At 40.2% G+C, this 20,031-nt stretch overlaps 1 protein-coding gene across 1 annotated transcript in view; it reads right to left on the bottom strand.

Annotated features, from left to right (window-relative positions):
- The window catches only part of UTRN (utrophin), a 594,030-nt gene that overhangs the window by 366,192 nt on the left and 207,807 nt on the right, over nt 1-20,031 (bottom strand). The window contains exons 30-40 of the mRNA XM_074948548.1: nt 18,727-18,888; nt 18,300-18,428; nt 15,404-15,577; nt 14,591-14,746; nt 10,733-10,903; nt 7,071-7,250; nt 3,918-4,046; nt 3,620-3,790; nt 2,430-2,591; nt 1,649-1,786; nt 1,099-1,251 (exon numbers count right to left, since the gene is read on the bottom strand). Of these exons, the coding sequence (XP_074804649.1) occupies nt 1,099-1,251; nt 1,649-1,786; nt 2,430-2,591; nt 3,620-3,790; nt 3,918-4,046; nt 7,071-7,250; nt 10,733-10,903; nt 14,591-14,746; nt 15,404-15,577; nt 18,300-18,428; nt 18,727-18,888 (1,725 nt within the window). The remainder of the gene's footprint in view (nt 1-1,098; nt 1,252-1,648; nt 1,787-2,429; nt 2,592-3,619; nt 3,791-3,917; nt 4,047-7,070; nt 7,251-10,732; nt 10,904-14,590; nt 14,747-15,403; nt 15,578-18,299; nt 18,429-18,726; nt 18,889-20,031) is intronic.

The following is a 20,031-nucleotide window of genomic DNA, read 5'->3' as shown; positions in this document are numbered from 1 at the left end:
TGCCAGGCGTGGAGGGCTGATCCATTAAGTCCTCGAGCCCATCGTCTGCACTTAGGCCTGGGCTCGGCGGGACTTGTGGTGCTGAAGCCGCACGTGACAGCGCCGGTACAGCGGCCTTCCCGCTCTTATCAGCGTTCAGGGCCTTGGAAGGCGCCGGCCTCCTATGCAGGGAATGTCCGCGCCTTCCTTTTGGCTGTGCCGTGGGCCGCAACGGGGAGGACAAGTGGTGCCGGGGCCTAGTCTGGTGGCGTGGTGCCAACAGCTTTCGGTGTTTAGCCAGTGGGGGTCTCCCGACAGCTCCGAAGCACTACACACCGAGGCAGCTGGAGCCGACATCGGGTGCTCCAGGTCCGGTGGCTGCAATGCGGCTTCCATCAACAACTGCTTTAAACGAAAGTCTCTTTCTTTCTTTGCTCTTGGCTTGAACTCCTTGCAAATCTTACACCGCTCAGTTTGATGTTCTTCCCCCCAGGCAACGTAGACACGAGCTGTGGGGGTCACTAACTGGCATAGGCTTGCGGCACGTGGCACAATCCCTGCGGCCCAGGGCGGGTGCTGGAAGCCTCCAAGCACCTAATCACTTAAGTGTCCACAACAAAGGTAAGCTAACTAACTGATAACAGCTATATGTAAGAGCAAGGCTAAGGGACTGCTCTCATACAAGAGAGAGAGGTTGTCCAACGCCATCACAGACGGTAAGAAGGAACTGGAGGGGGTCGGGCAGCAGGGGTATATATGCAGAGCACAGTGGCGCCACTCAGGGGGCCCCGCCGGTGCGACGGGAGCCACTAAGGGGATAAGTTTCCAATGCTCGTGCACGCGACACACGCACACCTAATGTGGAATGGACGTGAACAAGCACTCAAAGAATAACAAATTTAAAAAAGTTAGACAGGGGTTGCTACTGTTCCCCCGGTAATGATAAGGCAATGCTCCAGGCTAATCCCAGACTGACACAATGGAAAAATTAATACAACCCTTCTGGACACACTCCTTACCATGATGGCATCAAAAGAATATCCCTGAGCACCAGCACACAACTCTAATATGAAGTCATTTATTACCTTCACTCTTAATTTTTTAAACATCTGTATTTACCTGTAGTTTTTGTTCATCTTCCTCTCCGTGCAGTCCTGACAGATGGTGCTCTGTCTCGTTCAGCCAGTTCAACAGACTGTCCTGTTCTCTCTGATATTGTGAGAACGCAGGGGAGAGCTCCACCACCTGCCTCCTTTGAAAAGACTTCAGTTCCTATAACAAAATAGGCAGGGGGGATATGCAGTGTGAGAAAAATTAATGGGGGGAGGGGGATTTTACTTATTTCTTTTAAATTGAGCTCAGATTCTGTTTAGTATGATGTGGGGGTTAATTAATTACAACACGTTCTGATTGGCTCGGGGGACAGATTTAAAAATTTAGAAAATCAAACTGCAGAAAAACAAAACTATAACTTTGGAGAATATTTTTGAATTAGGGATCACTGAGGTTCAGTCAGTCATTTTTTCTGTATGTACAATAAATATGCTGAAGGCTTTCATCCCCTAAACCATGCTACTACGTGGTCACAATCAGATTTCAAATCGGCTTCCAGAAGTCCACCAGGTAGACTGCACCAGAAGTCAGTCATGTTAAAACTCTGAAGTCACACCTTTACGTTGTTGTGCCTTGTCTGCAGAAGCAACAGCTGCAAGCGGATCTTCTCCCTCTTGTTGTCCTCCATGGGCCGCTGTAACACTTGCTCCCCACTCCGTAAAACCTCCTCAATCTGGGCTCTCTCTTCATCCATCTAAAAATTATAGAAGCCTATGGTCATTTACAGAAAGCCCAAGTTAGAGTATTCAGAATGGATTTGCTGACTGCCTGAATGCTAACAAAATTAACACTTCAGAACTGTTAAGCATCCCACTGTCACCCAAGACAAATTGGAGCTGAGAAATTCCAATTCTCCACAAGCATCAAAGACTAAAGGACATATAAAGCCATCATTAAAATAGATTGAGACAGGATGGGGAGTTCTCACTGCACCAGCCAAAGAGCAGGGGTGAACAAGGCAGAGAGCACAGCTTATCCATGCTAGGGAGAGGAGGAGAAGCTACTCTACTCATCCCCTCATTCTGCCCCAGCCGCTCTACTTTACTGCCAATTTAAAGTGGTTTTCAGTAAAATATCCTTAGAGGTTTTTAAGGCCTGGCTTGACAAAGCCCTGGCTGGGATGATTTAGTTGGTGTTAGTCCTGTTTTGAGCAGGGGATTGGACTAGATGACCTCCTGAGGTCTCTTCCAACCCTAGTATTTATGAAAATTGTAGTATTACATATTCATTGAGATATCAAAATTTCCTTTTCAGAGAGATCAGTTAATTCAGCAGTGTATTTTAAAGAAACAAAGAAGAGGTGATCAAGCTGTTTAATTTATCCATTCCTCACAAACCTTTTCATCTTCATCACTTGATTCCATGTGTTTTTCCACAACTTTTAACATGTTTTGTAAATCACTCTCAAATTTGTCAAGGTCTGCAGAAGCCACTCCAGGTTCCTGGGGTTCTGGCTCAACAGGAAATTTATAAGGCAAGGGTTCCTGACCAACAAGTATCTGTAGCACAAAAGCAAAACAAAAACCACACAAATTAAGGGCTCAATCCTGCAAATACTGAAGTAACTCATGTAAATGTGACTCTCTGTGTAAGTAGTTATCAATATGCATGCCTGTCTGCAGGATCAGGCCATAAAACTGTATACTGAACTGTTTATTTTCAGAAAATAAAGCTAACCCCCTCCCTGCCCAAACAAACAGTATTACTCACCTCAGGATTCAAAAATCCTGAATGAGGTTTCCCCAAAATCATGAGATTTTAAAATTAATTAGTTTGGACTGTTTTCATTTGGTTTCTGGTATTTGAGCCTTTAAGGTTCATAATTTCAAGCTATTTTCCACAACCAAAAGGGCAAGAAGCTTAGCTTTCATTAAAAAGAAAAGTGAGATTCTCATCATATACATGACCATGACAGAAAAATACCAAAATATCATGGGACTTGTAATGAAATCGCAGGAGTTGCCTCATTACAATAACTAGAGATAACTAGGTAGAATGTTGGTACATGCCAGAGACTTTCTGCCAATGAATTTCAGCCTGCAGGCCTCTGGCTAGCCTAGTCCTGTGGCCTCTCTCTAACAGAGACTGACAATCATGCCAAGATATGGATTTACTTTATCGTCTAAATAAATGACTACTGGATAATAGGTTAGTGCCACTTAGGGTGACCAGATAGAAAGTGTGAAAAATCAGGACCGAGGTAGGAGGTAATAGGCGCCCAAATAAGAAAAAGCCCCAAATATCATGACTGTCCCTATAAAATTGTGACATCGTCACCCTAGTGCCACTACACCCTTTCACGTATGATCCAATTCAGGATTCAAACCTGCTGATTGCTAGGTGTGACTGGCTCCTTACTGAATCCATTAATTTTCTCATAGAGAGATTTACATAGATAAAAAGTATCTTTGTATATTAAAATGAAGTTATCCCTACAAAGCTGTTAGTAGTAGTATACCCACACAGACATTCAAATGTTTTTAGAATATAAATTAACTTCCTGGTTTTGTGACTCTTTCTTGCTCACCTTAGCACTTTTGATGTGCTGTGATACCTTCTCAAAGTTCCGGTTCAGTTCAGACAGCTTCGGTTCTACGAGTTCACGGCATGACACGCCACGACTGTTCATTAAGATAACAGCTTGGTCTCGCACGTTATCCACTCGAAGACTCACATCATCCAATTCTGATATCAAACGCTGAAAGGAAAAAGCGGCAGAAAGTTACTGCAGTGCACAGAAAAATCAACAGAAAAGCTAGCTCAATCTCACACGGGATCAAAAAGTGCTATTATAAGTCCCTGCTTTAAAAGATTAAGTTTGCAACCTTCACTGTTTCTTCCTTTTTGCTCACTGGCTTTTTCTCAGTCTCATCCAGCAGGGCTTCAGCTTGATAGAGCCAAGTACTTATGTGGGCAACATTCTCATCAAAGATTTCCAGCTGGCTCTGATGATTCTGGAAAGGGAAGCAAAAAATATATCCAAGTAATAAAAACAAAAATATTTGTAAATGTTCCAGGTAGGGAAATCCTAAATGAAATATAAAAATGCTACATATACTTTAGGAAGAAAAATACTGAACATTTTATAGCACTTTTCACCTTCAATCAACTCTATAAACATTAACCAATGAATCTACACTCTGATGATGTAGGTAAGAGTTAGTGTCCCAGTTTTACAGACAAGGAAATGGACAAAGGTAAATAAGGTGTTTTGCACAAGGCCACACAATTCTGTAGCAGAAACAAGATTAGAATTTAAGAATTCCTGTTTTACAACATCATAATTTCATCACTAGTCCACTGTGACTATTGGAAAGTCATGCATTTTCCCTTTTTAAAAGGATATCTTTCTCCCCATGTAGCTGTGTAAGAGACCTACACAAACGAAAAAGGAAAGTGACGGACTCTACAGGAGAAATACTGAAATGGGCTGTCAGATTCACAACGAAAACGCAGGACAAAAACAGAATATTTCCTCTAATCTCTATCAATTATAGTAATCTTAGATGTTTCATAACAATAGTAGGTAAAAACAATTCAGACTAAAATGTGATTTTGTTTTTAAATTGAATACCTTTTTGTATAGCTTTCAGTGTGGTTTTGATGTTTTGTTGCCATTTATGCAATTCCTGTCCTCTGATTCATCACATCTGATATGCATTTCTCACTTTACAGATAAATAGTCATGCGATGAATATACTAATCCTTCTGCTCTGATTGGCTCACATATTCAGAATTTTTAAGCTGTGCGCTAGCAACAGGAAACATATGCATCTCTGCACTCCCTCTGTCTGATGCTCCAGAATTCCCATTGGGGAGAAACACGATAGTTATTTTCAAGGAAGAGGCTTGTAAAGAAAGAAGAAGGAAAGAAAGGAGGGGTGAGGAAAGGAGAGAAATGGAAAGGAGAGAAATGGGACAGATAAGCAGAACAGGGGGCCAAATGGGATTTCTTTTTTAATTTAAGACACAGATATAGGGCCCAATTCAGGAAAGCATCTCTATTCAGGACAGCACATAAATTTAAGCATGTGTTTAAGAGCTGTCCTGAGTAGAGATGGACTCAAAGCAGGTCCCTATATGCTTTCCTGAACTGGAAAAACCACCCTCAAAGTATCAATGTATTACACAATCACCAGCTGAGCCACCAGGAGCTGGGGAAGCCACCCACAGAACATTCCGCCTCCTGTAGGGTGGGGGAGAAAGCAGTATTTTGCATTGCTCAACAAGGATTCTTCCAAGCGGATGAAGCAGCAGCACTGGCAGACTCCAGAGGGCGAGCAATCCATCACTCTGCTTGTTTTTTTTCTTTACAAGGCAATGATGCTAACCTCAAGCGATATAGCAACTTACTTAGAAAAGGTTACATGGAACTATATACCACCCCGGGAAGTCATCAAATGAATGATTCATTAACTATGTTGCTATTTATTTGTATTGTGATAGCACCGAGAGGGTCCCAATCAGGATTGGGAATACACTGTGCCAAGAGCTGTAGAAAAGCATAATAAGACAAAGCCTCTGCCCCAAAAGGCTTGCAGACTAATCTGAGAAGGTCACAGATGAGTATGATCGTAATGAGGACAAAAAAAAGGAGGGGGGGGGGAGAGAAGATATTTAAAAGTACCAAAACTAGTTGGGGGGGGCGGGTGTTCAGGAGAGGGGTGAGGTGGGGGTTGCTTTATTATTTTGGTTTATTTTATTCTATTCCATAAAATCAGCTATCCCCAACTAATGACTAAACCATTACAGGATACATAATTTCTTATAGGTGTCACAATAGCGATGGGTCTTGAGGTGACATTTTGATGAGAAGAGGGTAGTGACCTTCCATCCAGATTAATTCAGGGGAGAGCACTACATGTATAAGGAGGGGTGTAGAGGACGGTATAGAGACAGTTATGGGATAAGCTGACAAATGGGTGGACAAGACTGGCATCACTGGTGGACCAGAAGAGGCAAGAAGGTGTCACAATAAAGGACTCAACAGGACAAGTAGGGCAGAGCAGAGCTACAGTAGACCATGAAAGTAAAGACAAGAAGCTAGAACTTAAGTGGTGAAATAGAGGATGCCAGTGTAGGGTTTTAAAAGGGAAGTAATGAGATCTGTGCAATAAGTAAACATGGTGATGCTGGCAAAGTGCATTTTGAATGGATTGGAGTGGAATGGCATGGCATGTGTGATATGGTGACTAGCAAGAAAGAAATTGCAGCAAGTCAGACTGGAGAAGATGAGGACCTGGATAAGAATTTAACAGTGCAGCCAGAAAGAAAAGCCTGAATGTTGAAATAAAAATATATCACTGTTTTTATTCACTATGACTAAGCATCACTTCCAATGTAGTGCGTTAAAAATGACAACTTGTCTGTCTGCCTCAGGAATTTATGTAGCTCCATCACTGTAGCAAGTAGGCACTAGCAACGTGCGTTCCATTCCCAAAGACCATGTGGGGGCCAACATCTGTAAGCTAGTCTGAAACACATACCATCTCAAAAGAATTTCCCAGCTTCCTCATTTCACGTCTTCATAACTTCGCTTGCCCTGGCTGCACAGCAAGTGGGCTGCCAAAAAATCTATTCCCCGATTCCTTTAAGACATTGGTTCCCAAACTGCAGGGGGGGGGGGGGAGGTCAGGGGACAGGGAGCAGGGGGGGTTGGATGGGGGGGCGCAAGGGTCCTGGAGGGGGGGAGGTTAGGGGCTGGGGGTTCTGGGAGGGGGCGGTCAGGGGACAAGGAGCGGGGGGGGTTGGATGATGGTAAAGGAGAGGTGGGGAGCATGAGGGTTTCTCGAAAATTAAAAAGGGGGCATGGTGCCGAAAAGTTTGGGAACCACTGCTTTAAGACAATGGGCACAGTGGAAGCTTTACTGTCAAAGTAGAAAGAGGACTCTAAACTGTTAGTGGTTGGTTGGGGGGGGGGGGCCGCGGGGGATGACACACAAGAGACACACAAAATATTTTATTCACAAACAATTTACCAACAAGGTGTTGCACCAGTCTTCGGTCCAGGTCCGAACTCGACTCCAGCCAGCATTAAGAACACAGAGCTTCTCCTCCAGTGAAGTCTCGCTGCCTTCCACCAAGGCCTGGAGCGCTGCACTGCTCTCTGTGATGGTGTTCAGATCAGCCTTCCTTCTTTCCAGCTCTCTCAGTACATTCTGAAACAAGAGAAACATTTCATAGGATACCACCACATCCAGTGGATCACAAAAGCAAGGAGGCAGTTAGTATGTTTGGTTTTTTTTAATGGTTTATTGCTTTTCACCAAAGAAAGGGTGTGCATTCTGTCTGTACATCACGTAGTGGAAAAAAATTACGTTCATTCAGTCAAAAAAAATCTTGAATATTATTTAACTATTTTTGAAGCAAGTATTACCTAAGCAGATAGTTCATTTACAGCACACACTGCCAATCACTACAATACAAAAACAGCTGTGATTTTAAGAAGAGTCCTTTTCACACTATAAAGCATCATAAAGAGTGAGATTTTCAAACACACTCAGTATTGGCCTAACTCTGCTCCTACTGAAATGTTTTACCATTGATTTTAGTGGGAGAAGAGTTAGAGCAATGCAAAATGCTTCTGAAAAATCTCAACTTCCTTTTGCAAAATCCCATGATCATTTTTCCATATTTTGTTATATTACCACAATGCTTCTACTGCCATATATGCACATATACAAAAGACAGAACTATTTCAATTAAGTGTTTATGTCTTCCTTAAATTTAAAAGTCTGTGTGTCACCTTGTTTTTCATCATGGCATGTGTTTAAATATATTATAGAGTGCTCAAGAGTTTTATTAGCCAGGAGTAAAGGGAGTTACCATACAATCACCTTTGGGCTCTCTCATACTTATAAGGAGGATTTCAATAATACAGTTTATTACCTGAAAATAAATAAATTGATACCGTGAGGGAAACCAAATATATAGTTCAAACTCTCATCACGTAGGGTCACTGTTCACTAATGTACTCAAATCTGGTTATTTACAAAGCTCCCTGATTTATATAATTATAGAATAATAGAAATGTAGGGCACCTTGAGAAGTGACCAAGTCCAGCTCCCTGCACTGAGGCAGGGCCAACTAAACCTAGACCATCCCTGACAAGTGTTATTCAGCCTATTCTTAAGAACCTCTAATGATGGGAATTCCACAACCTCCCTTGCAAGCCTAACCCAGAACTTAACAACTTACCCTTATAGTTAGAAAGTTTTCCCTAATATTGAACCTAAATCTTCCTTGCTGCAGATTAAGCCCATTGCTTCTTGTCCTGCCTTCCGTGGACATGAGCAACAACTGATCGCTGTTCTCTTCGTAACAGCCCTTACTATATTTGGAAACTGATATCAGGTTCCACCCCTCCCCCGTCTTCTTTTCTCAAGACTAAACACGCCCAGTTTTTCAACCTTTCCTCATAGGTCAGATTTTCTAAACCTTCCCCCTCATTTTTGTTCTTCTCCTCTGGATTCTCTTCAACTTGTCCACATCTTTCCTAAAGTGAGGGGCCCAGAACTTGACACAGTACTCCAGTGCCAAGTAGAGTGGGAATTACATACAACATCTTACATACAACACTCCTGTTAATACACCCCAGAATGATATTAGCCTTTTTTGCAAATGCATCACATTTTGGGCTCATATTCTATATGTGATCCACTATAACACACGGATCCTTTTCAGCAGTACTACCCCCTAGCAAGCTATTACACATATTTGTGCATTTGATTTTTCCTTCCAAAGTACTTGGCACTCATCCTTATGAAATTTAATCTTGTTGATAATTCAGACCAATTCTCCAATTTGTCAAGGACATTTTGAACGCTAATCCTGTCCTCTGAAGTGCTTGAAACCCATCCCAGTTGGTGTCATCTGCAAATTTTATAAGATACTCTCCATTCCATTACCAAGTCACTAATGAAAATATTACAGTACTGAACCTCAGACTGACCTTGTGCGATCCCACTAAATACACTCTCCCAGTCTGACAGTGAACCATTGACAACTACTCTTTGACGATAGTCTTTTAGCCAGCTGTGCACCCACCTTACAGTAATTTCATCTAGAACATATTTCCCTAGTCTGTTTATGAGAATGTCATGTGGGACAGTGTCAAAAGCCTTACTAACATGAGGATATCTCACATCTACTGCTTCCCCCCATCCACTAGACCAATAAACCTGTCAAAGAAGGAAATTAGGTTGGTTTGGCATGATTTGTCTTGACAAATACATGCTGACTATTTCTTATAACCCTATTATCCTCAAGGGGCTTACAAACTGAGTGTAACAGTATCTTTCCATATATATTATAAAATATATAAATATTACTGTACTTCTCTCTCTCTAGAGAGAGAGAGAGAGAGAGAGAGAGAGAAAGAGAAGTACTTTGAGCCACTCAGCCGTCCTTCAGTCCATTAGGTGAATAATTTACATTGATTAACCTCAATGTTCTCTAACTACAGCAACAAATAATGAAAGACAAATAAGCAATTAAGTTAGAAAAATGTGTTGAGTTAATGGAAAATATGACTGCTGAGTAACTATCGCATCAGATATAACATGACTGTATTCTTGCCAATGCAATTTTGCAGTTGTGAACAAATCAGGGAACCTTAAATAAATTTCCATATATCAGTGTGATCTATAGTATAAATCCTTTAATATAGAATACATTGAGCTTGTCAGAGTTTTTTTCCCCCCTTTGTGGAAAATTTCAATTTATCGTTGAAAAACCCAAACGGTTTCTGCAAAATTCTAGAATTCTTCAGTTTTTCCAACAAAAAGTCAAAATTTTCCACAGAAAGCAGACCAAAAAACCCTTTCCATTGAAAACCCAATTTTCCACCTAAAACAGTTTTGATGGAAACTTTCTGAACAGACCTGTTGCTATGATAGTAATATTAATGTGTTCATTGATTAACACCATATTTATTAAGGATTAAGAACTATGTAGGAGACATTATAAGATAGCTAAACAGTTAATTCTTAACATCTTTAATATTGTCCTGGCATTTATACAGAATAAATAAGCTCACAGTTTAAGACATTTGTGATACCACAGATCTGATTCCGCAATGATCAACTCCAGTAAGAACTAAGCATCTAACAGGCTTGGGAACAAATGGGGAAGATCCCAAATTCCAGACAGAGTCACTGCAACGTTAATGCAATAAAAATAGTAATTGATCTAGGAATTATAATTATGGCTGTCAATTAATCACAGTTAACACAAGCAATTCACTTAAACAAATTAACTTGATTAAAAAATTAATCACAATTAATCAGAGTTTAAATTGCACTGTTAAACAATATAAACACTTTTGGGTGTTTTTGTACATTTTCAAATATACTGATTTCAATAACAGAATACAAAGTGTACAGTGCTCACTTTATATTATTTGTATTACAAATATTTGCGCTATAAGAAAGATAAAGAAAAGAAATAGCATTTTTCAGTTCAGCTCATACAAGTGAATCAATATTTGAAAATGTAGAAAAAACATCCAAAAATGTTTAAATAAATGGTATTCTATTAACAGTGTGATTAAAACTGCAACTGTGATTTTTTTTAATCTCCCAATTAATCGTGATTAATTTTTTAATCGTTTGACAGCCCTATAATAATATAGCTTGCTTACTTTAGCCCAGCCAATTTCTGTATCCAGATCAGCAAGCGAACTCTCTGAAGTGGACTTCTGTACTAATTCAGTCTCTGTAAGGGCTAGCCATTCTGACAAAGCAGCAGTTTCTTTCTTCATTTTGCACGCCAGCTGCAATGCACGTTCCAGGTCTTGTTTCCCCTCAGTAACCTGCAGAAAGAAGCCAGCAATTAAAACTCACTTGAACACATAAAATAATGGCATTGTAAAGTTGTCTTGTATTGCAAAGTGCCCTGAAAAGAATATTAAGTTCTTTACAATTTTTACATCTTACTATAAAGAACAAAATCACCAATTTCCTCCCGCTAACTGATCAACAGTTGAAACTACATAATACACTTACACAAAGAACAGAAGAAACAAATGGGCATGTCACTTCTTTACAGCTACTAACTGACAAATTTAACCACTGACTAGGTGATCACTAACAGACTGAAGCTTAAAGCTAAATGAACTTAAATGTAATAGTTACTATGAAAATGAACATTCTGTTTTCTTTATAATCCTGAATCAAAATGTTACCTCAAAGTGTTTTATATTCACTGAAGTCTAGTTCCACCCTCCCTGAAAAGGAACTCTGTAAAAGTGGCAGTGGGGGATTCCATTTCTATTGTGTCCCAATGGCTTCCACTTCAAATGTATTGAGCATACTAGTAGTTTTTTTTCCAACTCAACTATGGGTATCAGAATCAAAATGGATTATTTCATTCTTGTTCATCACAAGTAATAAAGATCTGCAGGAAAACCTTTGTAACTTCACATGTCAAAAGTGCCATTATTGCCTTCAAAGGTATTGCACCGCGAGGGCTGACCGGTACTTTCTAAACAATTCTGCTGATGATGCATAAGAAATATAATGCAACTCCCTTTGAGTTAACGGTTCTACAGGTCTAACAAAAGCATTCAAAAGTTTTGGGTATTTAGATTAGCAGACGTCCCTTCAAATACACTGAGGGAGCAGATTTGTTGAGTAAGATAGTGCCATTTTTCATAGTTACTTTCCAGAGTAGAACCACACTAACATATGAGAGAGAGAGAGAGAATGAATCTTCTTGAAATATCAGCCAAAGACCATGCATTTACCAACCAGTAAGATTTTGAACAAAAATCAAGTAGTAATTGTTTATGTATTTATTTTAAACAAGCCTAAGACAATTCTAAGGCCCAGCCAGTGATTATACCAGAATACATTAATCAGTTAAAATTGTCATATATCCCTCCATAAGAGAAGACATGGTATATATTAGATAGTTGACAAATTATTTATAGATGAGATTTTCCCTCCCCCCCCCGTGTTTGGGGGGGGGGGGGAGAAATATTTGTTATTTAGGTCCAAGTGGATGAAGATGAAGGTATTACTAGCACAAAAACAATTACATTAGGTTAAAAGACCGAGATATTACATAACAAACCATCCTCACTTGTCCAGATAAGTCCAGACTATAACATTAGTAGGCAAATTATATTGCCAAAAATGTATTCAAAATCTCAACAATAAGAATTTATCTTAGTTTAGTATTTGTACTTGTATTCCTTTTGTGTTACTCAGAACAATACATCCTCAGAAGTACTGAACACAAAAATACCTTGGCTGTAGTTTTAAATCTTTTTCCTAAATGGCTTTGGAATGCTGTAAGCAACTCTGCTCTTCTGATAGGCTGTGTCAGATTTTTCTACCCAGGTGCATAACGAGCAGTTAATGCACAGGTCTCAGTGGTATCTTTATTGGTCTGAGTAGCCTCCACTTCAAATTGCTTCCTGGAATATTTTATTGTTGTGAACATGTGTGAGTGAAGTAATTTGGCCATATACCATAACCTCAGCTGAAGAATGCTACATTGCGAAAATTCTGCTTCCTTTTAGATTTTATGTCTTAGCTAAAAATAGAAGAAAACAAGTTTTCTACTCTTTTCTTTGTTAAATGTTTGTCCAAAGAATTATATTTTCTTTAGAGTGGGCACTTACATCATTCCATGACTGAAGCAAAAATCTGACTCAGTATCCAATGCAGTTCTTAATGTCTATAACACTAAGAGTTTGCACTGTTGCTGTAGCAGCGTTGGTCCTAGGATATTAGAGAGAAAAGATGGGTGGGGTAATATCTTTTATTGGACCAACATCTGTTGGTCACAGACAAGCTTTCGAATGACAGAGTTGCAGAAGAGTTCTATGTAGTTCAAAAGCTTCTCTCTCTCACCAACAAAAGTTGGTCCAGTAAAAGATATTACCTCATCCACCTTGTCTCTTCACTAATGCTACTTGTATTTCCTAAAATTTTCATTTCACTCCCATCATGAAGGCAAAACTTGTCAAATGGATCTAGCTATCCGCCAAATCATTTCTAGTGACCTAAGCACCCCTGGAAGACCAAATAATCATAAAAGTGTCTTGAACGGGGTTCAAAAAATTGCTGATGAACACACCTTGTTTTAGGATTTCATACTATAGGTTGCTAAAAGGAGATATGCTATAAGCCTGCCCAAAGACAACCCAGACGCACAGCAAAGAATGGAAATGACCTTGCCTCCGTGAGGAACAAAAACCACCACCTACCATCAAATTGGGATAGTAAGGAGGAGCAGGATCTGCTCCACCATTCTGTTCAAAAAGTGATTTTTTTTTAAAAGACTAGAACAAGCTAAAACCAAAACTACTGTTTCTGTGATCATGCTGCAATTACATGAATACAAACTGTTACACTTCAGCTCTGATCGTGCAACTGATTATGAATGGATGCAGCAGTTTGCCTGCACACTGTCAGTTCATAAACTTTAAACCCAGAAGGGATCATCATGATCATCTAATCTGATCTCCAGCACATTGCAGGCCACAAAACCTTGCCCACCCAATCCTATCAGATCTATAACATCTGGCCGAGTTACTAAATTCCTCAAATCATGTTTTAAAGACTTCAAGTTACATAGAATCCACCATTTAGACGAGTTTCAACCTGCAAGCGACCTGTACCCCATGCTGCAGAGGAAGGCAAAAAAAATAATAAATAAATAAATAAATGGGTCTCTGCCACTCTGACCTGGGGGAAAATTCCTTCCCAACCCCAAATATGATGGTCAGTTGGACCCTGAGCATTTTGACAAGATCCAATGGCCACCTGGGAAAGAATTCTCTCTTCTAACTGAGAATCTAGTGTCCAGTTTCTGACCATTGGGGATATTTGCTACTAGCAGTTTTATCACACCATCCCATTCACAAACTTATCAAGCTCAGTCTTCAAGCCAATTCAATTTTTTGCCCCCACTGCTCCCATTGGAAGGCTGTTCCAGAAGTTCGCTCCTCTGATGGTTAGAATCCTTCATCTAATTTCAAGCCTACACTTGTTGAAGTCCAGTTTATATCAGTTTGTTCTTGAGTCCACAATAGTGCTCAACTTCAATAACTCCTCTCCCTCCCTGGTATTTATCCCTCTGATATTTTTAGAGAGAACAGTCATATCTCCCCTCAGCTTTCTTTTGGTTAGGCTAAACAGGCCAAGATCTTTTGAGTCTCCTCTGAGAAGGCAGGTCTCCATTTCTCTGATCATCCTTCTCCGCACTTGTGCAGTTTAAATTCATCTCTCTTAAACATGGGAGACCAGAACTGGATACAGTATTCTAGATGAGATCGCACCAGCGCCTTGTACAATGGTACTAAGACTTCCCTGTCTACTGAAAATAACTTGCCTGATGCAACCTAGGACTGCATTAGCCGGTTGCAGGATCACAACCTTAATTTGAAACTCTGAAATCAAACCTACCACTGCTCATACATGAGTATTTAAGAAAAGGAAAAAAGATAAATGCTCTATATTATATGGTATATATTTGTCACTCTTCTTACCTGTGCACCCAGATCATTATAAAGAAATTTTAGTGCTGTGAGTTGTTCATCCATTCCTTTTGGATTGTCTGTTTGCTGTTTCTGTACTATCTGCCTTCCTGTCTTGATTACAGTCTCCACCTCAAGCTTCACTTCACTTAGAGTTTTATACAGTTTCTGAAACCAGAGAAAAATACATTTTAGCGACATTTTAGATTTTGTAGGTAATCGTTCCCTGGGACTGTTAAGAACTTGGACATCACAATGCATATAAATGCTGTGTATCATCTTCTTCAGGTCAAGTAGTAAGAAGCAAAATGTTTCATCTCAGATCAATTCTCAAATTTCAAATGATCCATTTTCCGCTTTATTATTAAACCGAATATTCATAAAATTTACTGTGGACCACCACCAAAGGAGCTGGCAGAGATTTCCCATGATCCCTTCTCTTTTTTTACATAAAGGTATTAGAATTAAGCTAAAATGAAGAGCCAAGTAAACACTTCTCTCTAAAGTGCATGTTGCCTCCAGAACATGAGCAATAGCCAGGGTGGGGAATTTTGATAAGTGTTGTACAACTTATATCCTGTAATTAACAAAGCATTACCTTTATGACTATGTATTTTCCACTCAAAAGTATTACAACTTTTATCCAAGCCTTTACCCAATAACAGTTCTGTTTGTATACTGTGGCAAGTTATATAAGCATTTACTTTAATCAAGATACAGAACTAAGCAAAAAAATCCTAAGCACATCATTTTAGAGAAAGAGAATGTTATATATGGGTTAAAAATACAAGATTTGGAAAAAATCCACCAATAAAAGTACTTTACCATACACTTGTCCAGGTGACACTGGATTACATCAGGGTCAGTATCCTTCACATCCAAAACATGGAGTTCTGCCTTTACACTATCCAGTACCCGCTTACAGTCCAACATGCGCTGCTCAAAATTGGCTGGTTTCTGGAAAAGTTGATACTTTGTGGATACCTCTCGGAGTTTCCTCTGTTTATAAGACACCAAAAGGGATCATTTTAAATTAACATCTGAGCTTCGAAACAATGTTTAAAACTTCTCCCTTCAGATTCCATTTCTTTTTTCTTTTATCATAATTAAACAATTCAATGCATGAATATGCCAAATTTCTTAGTACAATTTAACATTACATTATCCATCCTTAATTATCTTTCTTCTGCAGTACAACAGGCCTCAGACTCTACAACACATACTTCCGAAGTAACCATTCCATTAAAAGAAAAAAATCCCTTTGGCTCTGTGCATTCCAGTTTATGACACTTAAGGAATTAAGTTATTTGCTAACTCCTTTCCCTGGTACTTTCAGCTCCCATTTAGACCATTTTTCATAGTAGCAGCCATGTTAGTCTGTATCCCCAAAAAGAAAAGGAGGACTTGTGGCACCTTAAAGACTAACCAATTTATTTGAGCATAAGCTTTCGTGAGCTACAGCTCACTTCATCGGATGCATTCAGTGGAAAATACAGTGGGGAGATTTATATACACAGAGAACATGAAACAATGGGTGTTACCATACACACTGTAACTAGAGTGATCAGGGAAGGTGAGCTGTTACCAGCAGGGGGACGGGGGGGTGAGGGGGTGGGGGGAAACCTTTTGCAGTGATAATCAAGGTGGGCCGTTTCCAGCAGTTGACAAGAACCTCTGAGGAAAAGTGGAGGGTTGGGGGGAATAAACATGGGGAAATAGTTTTACTTTGTGTAATGACACATCCACTCCCAGTCTTTATTCATGCCTAAGTTAATTGTATCCAGTTTGCAAATTAATTCCAATTCAGCAGTCTCTCACTGGAGTTTTTAAAGTTTTTTTGTTGAAGGATACTCACTTTGAGATGAGAAATCGAGTGACCAGAGAGATTGAAGTGCTCTCCAACTGGTTTTTGAACGTTATAATACTTGACATCTGATTTGTGTCCACTTAATCTTTTACGTAGAGACTGTCCAGTTTGGCCAACGTACATGGCAGAGGGGCATTGCTGGCACAGGATGGCATATATCACATTGGTAGATGTGCAGGTGAACGAGCCTCTGATAGTGTGGCTGATGTGATTCAACCTAATGACGGTGTCCCCTGAATAGATATGTGGACACAGTTGGCAACGGGCTTTGTTGCAAGGATAGGTTCCTGGGTTAGTGGTTTTGTTGTGTGGTTGCTGGTGAGTATTTGCTTCAGGTTGGGGGGCTGTCTATAAGCAAGGACTGGCCTGTCTCCCAAGATCTGTGAGAGCGATGGGTCATCCTTCAGGATTGGTTGTAGATCCTTGATGATGAAAAAGCACAAGAACAAATCCACACAGACAAACCCCTGAAACCCCGACCAGGGGTATTCTATCTGCTACCCAAGATACATAAACCTGGAAATCCTGGACACCCCATCATCTCAGGCATTGGCACCCTGACAATCCATTGTCTACATCCAAGCTCTACGATACAACTGCATTTGCTCCAACCCCTCAGACAGAGACAAACACCTGCAAGATCTCTATCAAGCATTCTTACAACTACAATACCTACCTGCTGAAGTGAAGAAACAGATTGACAGAGCCAGAAGAGTACCCAGAAGTTACCTACTACAGGACAGGCCTAACAAAGAAAATAACAGAACGCCACTAGCCATCATCTTCAGCCCCCAACTAAAACCTCTCCAACGAATCATCAAGGATCTACAACCTATCCTGAAGGACGACCCATCGCTCTCTCAGATCCTGGGAGACAGGCCAGTCCTTGCTTATAGACAGCCCCCCAACCTGAAGCAAATACTCACCAGCAACCACACAACAAAACCACTAACCCAGGAACCTATCCTTGCAACAAAGCCCGTTGCCAACTGTGTCCACATATCTATTCAGGGGACACCGTCATTGGGCTGAATCACATCAGCCACACTATCAGAGGCTCGTTCACCTGCACATCTACCAATGTGATATATGCCATCCTGTGCCAGCAATGCCCCTCTGCCATGTACGTTGGCCAAACTGGACAATCTCTACGTAAAAGATTAAGTGGACACAAATCAGATGTCAAGAATTATAACGTTCAAAAACCAGTCGGAGAGCACTTCAATCTCTCTGGTCACTCGATTTCTCATCTCAAAGTGAGTATCCTTCAACAAAAAAAAACTTTAAAAACTCCAGCAAGAGACTGCTGAATTGGAATTAATTTGCAAACTGGATACAATTACCTTAGGCTTGAATAAAGACTGGGAGTGGATGTGTCATTACACAAAGTAAAACTACTTCCCCATGTTTATTCCCCCCAACCCTCCACTTTTCCTCAGACGTTCTTGTCAACTGCTGGAAACGGCCCACCTTGATTATCACTACAAAAGGTTCCCCCCCCCAGCCCCGTCCCCCTGCTGGTAACAGCTCACCTTCCCTGATCACTCTAGTTACAGTGTGTATGGTAACACCCATTGTTTCATGTTCTCTGTGTATATAAATCTCCCCACTGTATTTTCCACTGAATGCATCCGATGAAGTGAGCTGTAGCTCACGAAAGCTTATGCTCAAATAAATTGGTTAGTCTTTAAGGTGCCACAAGTACTCCTTTTCTTTTTTGATTTAGACCATGTAAATGCATCCACCATTTATTTTTAAAACCTGGTTGACTGCACAAAGTGATTTGCAAGTGGACAAAAGCAGTTTACAACTGGAAGCTGACTGAGTCTAAATTCATGGCTGGGATTTCTTTACCTGCAGGACATCCAGCTGAGTTCCACCACGAGGGGACCTGCATTCAGTGGAAGCTGAGGGCAGTGACCGTGCATTTTTCTTGAGCTCCTCCAAGGTGGATTCATGAACTGTGATTTCTGCTTGAATTTTCTGCCAATATGTAAAAATGGGGGGGGGGTGTCGGGAGGGGAGATAAAAGGATACAAAACCCTTAGGGTATGTCAAATATCGAACAGTAAATCCACTCTGAAGAAATGTACCATAAATACTATGAAGTCTATGCTGACTTTGATGACTGCTTGCTAGATTGAATGCCATTATGTACATTACAGCAGCTAGTTTAATGCATCCTTCCCCCACACAAACAGAATATGCTACTCCAAGGAGGTAATCTACCATCTTCATACACCAGAAAATCTTATGCAGTGAAAAAGCTTTGCTGGAATACCTGGGCCTCCCGTGGCAGCTGGAAGGCATCTATTCTATCAGTCAAGTAGGAGGCCAACTGTTTATCCAGCTCTGTTAAGTTTTCCTGCAAGACCTGCAGCATGTGGTCATTTTCCCGCATGGTCTGAAGCTGCTGTTCCAAAGCAATCTGCCTGCTCACTGCCTAAAGGGGAGGGAAGTATAAGGAGGCGTTGTTCAGCACCAATATTTTTAAACTTTGTCTCAGAATATGAAAAATAAATTCACACACAAAATAGTCATTAAAAGGAACTCCACACAGCACTGCCATCTGAAACCTGGTGTGCAATTTATACCAGTAATTGATAATAAACAAAAAGAGTAATGCAGAAGGGAAACTCTGATGCTATGTCTGAGTTATTGAGAAAGTCTCTTTTTAATCACCTCAGTAAACAGAGGCAAAGTAGTTTGTTAAAACAGCTATGTTTCATAAATTGGATCATACAGGATCTGCGGAATTTGTAACATGCATCAAAAAACATTTCTTCTTGACTAGTATACAAACAAGTATTTCCTTTATGAATAATAAACTCTCTTCCCAATTCTTTTTCCATTTGTTCAAAAGCAAAAAGGGAATGTTACCTGTAGAATCACTTCTCACAAATGAATGCCAGTTCCCCTACCACCAGCATACATGCACAAAAGAAACAAACACCGACCTAACTTCCAGATGACCACACTAAAAAGTATCATCAATGCAGCTACCAGGAAAGAGGGTTATTTGGAAACAAATAACCGAAGTGTAAAAAATCTAAGAATAATATTGACATATACATTTTTAAAAAGCACACCCCCACACACCATTCCAAGATAGGGCAACCAATTATCCAAATACACTGGACTCAGACTATGCTTCTCTGTCCTTACCCTTCAGGTAGGAGCCTGGGTTACTGGGTTATGCGATTATGATGCGTAAATTTAATAACCTGAGATGCAGCTACCATTTCACTGCCCATTATATCTATATCACATATTTCAAGACTAGAAGGGTCCATTGTGATCATCTAGTTTGACTACCTCTATAACATAGGTCTTTATAACATAGAGCTTCACCAACATAATTCCTACAAGCATATATTTTAGAAAAGCATCCAGAATCTTGATTTTAAAATTGCCTGTGAAGGAGAATCTACCACAACACTCGGCAAATTGTTCCAATAGTTAATTACTTTCATTGTTAAAAGTTTCCACCTTATCCAGTCTGAAGTGTCTAACTTTCAGCCATTGGATTGTGTTATACTTTTCTCTGCAAGACTGAAGAGCCAATCAAATATTTGTTCCCCATGTA

The sequence above is a fragment of the Natator depressus genome, chromosome 3 (assembly GCF_965152275.1).
Source record: "Natator depressus isolate rNatDep1 chromosome 3, rNatDep2.hap1, whole genome shotgun sequence".
Lineage (NCBI taxonomy): Eukaryota > Metazoa > Chordata > Testudines > Cheloniidae > Natator > Natator depressus.
This window is presented reverse-complemented; position numbering and strand designations above follow the sequence as displayed.